Here is a 4,438-nt window from a genome sequence, read left to right on the forward strand (position 1 = left end):
TTTTTTATGTTCCTTTTAGAAAATTGAATTGATCTGTGGTGGATGCACTCTCTCTTTGTCTCTCTTTCTCTCAGTCTCTCTCTCTCTCCCCCTATCTCTCTCTCTCTCTCTCTCTCTCTCTCTCTCTCTCTCTCTCTCTCTCTCTCTCTCTCTCTCTCTCTCTCTCTCTCTCTCTCTCTCTCTCTCTCTCTGTTGTCGCTAGAATGGTTGTTAAAACCAACAGTGCTTTTTAACAATGTATTATTATGTTTGTATACACTGATATTCTCGAATGCAGTGTATGTCGATGGGCATGGCATTCACAGCTTTGTTGCGTCAGTGCAATCTACTCTATAATTCTTAACTCATGTCAAATGAACTTTCATTTTTCATTTAAGCAATGTATTGTATATAAATTGATGATAACTGTGACCCTCCACCACGGTATGAGTCACATCTCACATTTTTGGGTTTTCTATATTTTACATTTTCTTAAAGCATTTTTTATGCTCTATCCAGTGGTGAAAACCATTTTAGAAAAGAACAAAAACTTTTCGAGTTATAAGCCTGTGACTAAGGTGACCTTCAAAAAGACGGTTCTGAGAAAAACAGCCCCAAACAACTTTGACTTTCCCCAGAACTTTTTCCTTAGCAACCAGCCCTCAATTTCCACATTAATGTTTCCACACATCAGGCAGTGCATAAACTAGCATGTCGAGCAATTTTGTCCCCCCAAAAATATTATTAAGAAAAATATAAGCCTTGGAATATGTGTGAAAATTTGCAATTTGAAAAAAAGGAACGCAGGATTTGGCAAATTATGTCAGTTTATTGTTTCATGTCAATCATTAACAAATCTTGATCTGTTCTTTAACAGAGACATGCTACAATATAATATACATAGGAACATCTTAGTTATGCATTTATTTTAAAGTTTAAGAGCTTTATGTTAATTATCTAATTTGATTAAAAATAGTATCGTTGAAAAAAAATAGGAATTTTTTCTCAAGTTTCCACCTCTTTCCATAGTCAATTACTTCACATACATGTATGAAAATATTGAGAAAGATAAAGGCAAGAGACAAGTAATTAGTAATGATTTTTAATAATTAGTAACTATGAAACCGAAACCGGCAAAAGTAACGAAACAGTTACTAACTACATGTCAGTAGTATTAGATATTGGAGATTGAGAAAGAAAGAAGGACAACCATGTGCAAAATGAACATCCTAACTAGACCAGAAACAAACAAAACAAGGAAAATTATGTATTAGTTCACCTACAGAAACAAAGAGAAAACCAAAAAATCCTACCTTGGTTGCAGCAAACATCAGAAATCCATGGCACCACACCACCGAATACTCACCAAAACACATGAATTAAATCCAACCTCCACAGAAAACACAAACGTCTCACACCAACTGCACGCTGCGTTCAAGGTCGGGGACACACAATATCCTGCGCACAAGGTTTGACGAAGGGCCGGATCTGCTGGTAGAGGTACTGCTTGCGCGCGAGGGGGAGACCAGGTGGGGGTACAGGTGCAGGCAGGTTGGTTAGACGCTCAGCAACAACTGCAGGATCATAGGCAAGGGACACAAGCTGCTCAGCATCCTCCAGTCGCTTCTTCATGTAAACCTTGCCTGGTGCTGCTGGGGTGAACCTGAAGTGATAGTTGGACTTGATTCCCTTGAGGGGTTGAAACCACCCGTCAAAGAACGCGTGCCAGTCGTACACAGGCACCTTCACCTCACCGGCCTCGGTACCAACAAGCTGGGAGCGGTTGATCCCCTTCTGTGTGCTGGTGTTGACCACATGGCAGAAGTCGTTCAGGCAGTGCACCTCGCTCAGCTTGAAGCGGCGCTTCAAGAGGCCAAAGCACCAGTCCGGAGCAAACTTGGTGTGGCCAGCAGGCATAAAGTTGACTGTTATCTCACTGTGCAAGTTCCTCATGACACGCCAGGCGAGATACCACATCAGGAACTTGTTCTTGTTCTGGCCACTGCAGTTGTCACAATGCAGCTCCATCCGCCGCTCGCCCACTCCAAAGTTCTCTAGAAAGTGATGCAGCAGCGAAATCACCATGTTCGAACCCTTGCTGCTACTCATTCCCTCGTCGATCAGGTAGTTTATTTGCTGTGGAAGGCCCTCTGCACACACTCCAAAAATGCCACACTTGCGCGGAACCAGGAAGTAAATGGGACCTGGCTGGAGGGGACTGCTGGGTATGTGGACCTGCTGGGCGAAGTCAAAACTGTAGTGGAAGGTGATGTCACGGTCGTTCGGGGCGTTCTTCTCGAGTGTGGTGATTCCTTCAGCGGCAGCAGTGACTTTCGATTCTGCCACCATGTCATTGTAGTGGCGCCGCTCATTCTCAACAATGCGCAGATGTTCAAGCTGATCACTCAACACCTCCATCTTCTCCTCCTCAGGCAGGTTGGCTGTACGTCGGATGCGCTCGTTGTTCTGCTTGCATTGCCAGCACAGGTCTGTCATCGGTCGGCCGACCACAATGAAGGGAGTGTACTGCTGCCACAGCTTGTAGAACGAGGACTTCCCCGCAGCACGGTAACCTGCAACAAATTAAATTGAAGAGTCAGTGAATAACAGAACAGCACAAGAGCTAATTGACAACAATAGAAGCAATACATAACCTGAAAATATTAAATCCCAGACACACTGAAAACACAGTGAAAGGAAGAAGCAAAGCCAGTTATTTTACAAAGTGTCCAATTATGTGGGGGGAACGTATGTTGAATAATCAGTACAGCCAAATCAGAAAAGCCTGCAGGGGGAAAGGAGAACATATCAATACAGACAAAATCACCCACACAACTTTTTTTTAAAGGGAAATAAAGCTGCTCTCTAGGACACAGAAAACTTGGCAAAAGGAATAACAAAATTACCTCGAGCCACTGCAACCTGGCGGTAGTGTCTCCAAATGGAAGCTTTGGTCTGTGAGGAAGGGAGAATCTTCACGTCTGAGCGCTTAAATCCAGGAACTCTGCCAGGCAGAACCAAGGCGTGATCCTCAGCGAAGCTGCGGAGGAACTGGACCACCCTCTCTACGTCATCAGCTGTAAAGGCGTTGGTGTTGTATTGGCGGCCTCCCCAATTCTTCTTCAGCCTTGGAGTAACACCATTTACCCTATAGTGCTTGAGAAGAGCTGTCAGCTTGTTCTGACTAATGCTAAAACACACACAAAAACAACAACATGAATACAATGAAATCAAACACTAAAGTAAAATCTGCAAGCAATGAAGAATTGATCACGCACATAGCAGGCTGAAATATTAGGATTAATAATGCTGGAAATAATCATTACGATCAATGTTTAGTATTATAAAATAATAAATCATTACACAACCAAAGGTATATTGGAAATGAAGATTGTACAAACACACCGCTACAAAAGTATCATCTTGTAAATAGAAAGCGAAAGTAAAGCACGCTCACCCATACATGAACTTGAACGTCTGTCTGCATACCGCCTTGGAGTCGATCAGGTATGTTGTTCTCTGCTGTTTTCGTGTACTTTTCCGAGAAGGTATCAGACTATCCACATCGCCTTCAGTCATTGGGGTGGAAGCGAGAACACCAAGCAGAATCATGTCTTTTTCTCCTGAAACACAACCAGGAGAATGTGGTTTACTAATTGAAATCAACTAAAAAATTCAGCATTCAAACCTTAAATAAAATCAATATTAAGTTATAAAATCAGATAATTTTCCATGTGGAAGCAGCAAGAAGAAGAAAATCAAGCTTCTTGTTGCACCTAAACCAAAGCTGATCAAAAGTATGATCTTACAAAAAAATAGTGAAAAGTTATGGATACAGTACAAGCAAAATCATGTTTATAAAATAAGTGAAGACAAAGGGGAAGGAGACAGTAGGGGGAAAAGGGGGGGGGGGGGGGTGATGACAGACAGAACATAAACAAACTCACCTTCATTGAACTCAGCCATGTCGTTTCTCCTGGAAAGAATTTCTTCAGGCGAAAACTGCGAAATGCATCCCTTCCTGGATTCGGCAATGGAATTATCACTTGGGTTCAGCTGGTGCGGTTGTGTTTTCAGTTTGCACTTGCAATCGAAGTTCGTCACTATTGTCAGCTCCACGTCGTTGTTCAGTGTCACTGACTGGTGAATGTCGACCTGAATAGCTGGTGTGGAAGCGTCAACGAGAGCCTCATCGCTAATTTATTATGTTCTTACTTTCATTTTATTATAATCATGTAGCAGTAGTTTTCTTTACTTGCTTATTCTTTAGCAATTTTAGACTAGTCCCTCTTTAGGGCGAGGGCCAGATGTAAAAAAGCAGATCACTGCAAATAAAGAATTGTTCTTGTTCTTGTTTTTGTTCTCTCTCTCTCTCTCTCTCTCTCTCTCTCTCTCTCTCTCTCTCTCTCTCTCTCTCTCTCTCTCTCTCTCTCTCTCTCTCTCTCTCTCTCTGATTTTT

The 4,438-nt window shown here is 42.3% G+C and overlaps 1 protein-coding gene across 1 annotated transcript; it reads right to left on the reverse strand.

The window, feature by feature from the left end:
- Nucleotides 1–1,071: 1,071 nt before the first annotated feature.
- On the reverse strand, nucleotides 1,072–4,126 carry LOC138946120 (uncharacterized). The gene is made up of 4 exons (XM_070317624.1): nucleotides 3,927–4,126; nucleotides 3,437–3,602; nucleotides 2,886–3,169; nucleotides 1,072–2,552 (listed from the first exon to the last, which is right to left on the reverse strand). Exons 1-4 carry the CDS (start codon nucleotides 3,943–3,945, stop codon nucleotides 1,414–1,416), a joined length of 1,608 nt encoding a protein of 535 aa, XP_070173725.1. The 5' UTR covers nucleotides 3,946–4,126; the 3' UTR covers nucleotides 1,072–1,413.
- Between the last annotated feature and the right edge of the window lie 312 nt (nucleotides 4,127–4,438).

Source organism: Littorina saxatilis, linkage group LG13 (genome assembly GCF_037325665.1).
Source record: "Littorina saxatilis isolate snail1 linkage group LG13, US_GU_Lsax_2.0, whole genome shotgun sequence".
Lineage (NCBI taxonomy): Eukaryota > Metazoa > Mollusca > Gastropoda > Littorinimorpha > Littorinidae > Littorina > Littorina saxatilis.

What these genes read in the sequence shown, in the direction of transcription:
- LOC138946120 (XM_070317624.1), bottom strand. An exon ending in ACGTTCAAGTTCATGTATGG is followed by an intron (nt 3,170 to 3,436) that starts GTGAGCGTGCTT and finishes TGTGTGTTTTAG; the next exon opens with CATTAGTCAGAACAAGCTGA. An exon ending in CCAGGTTGCAGTGGCTCGAG is followed by an intron (nt 2,553 to 2,885) that starts GTAATTTTGTTA and finishes AATTTGTTGCAG; the next exon opens with GTTACCGTGCTGCGGGGAAG.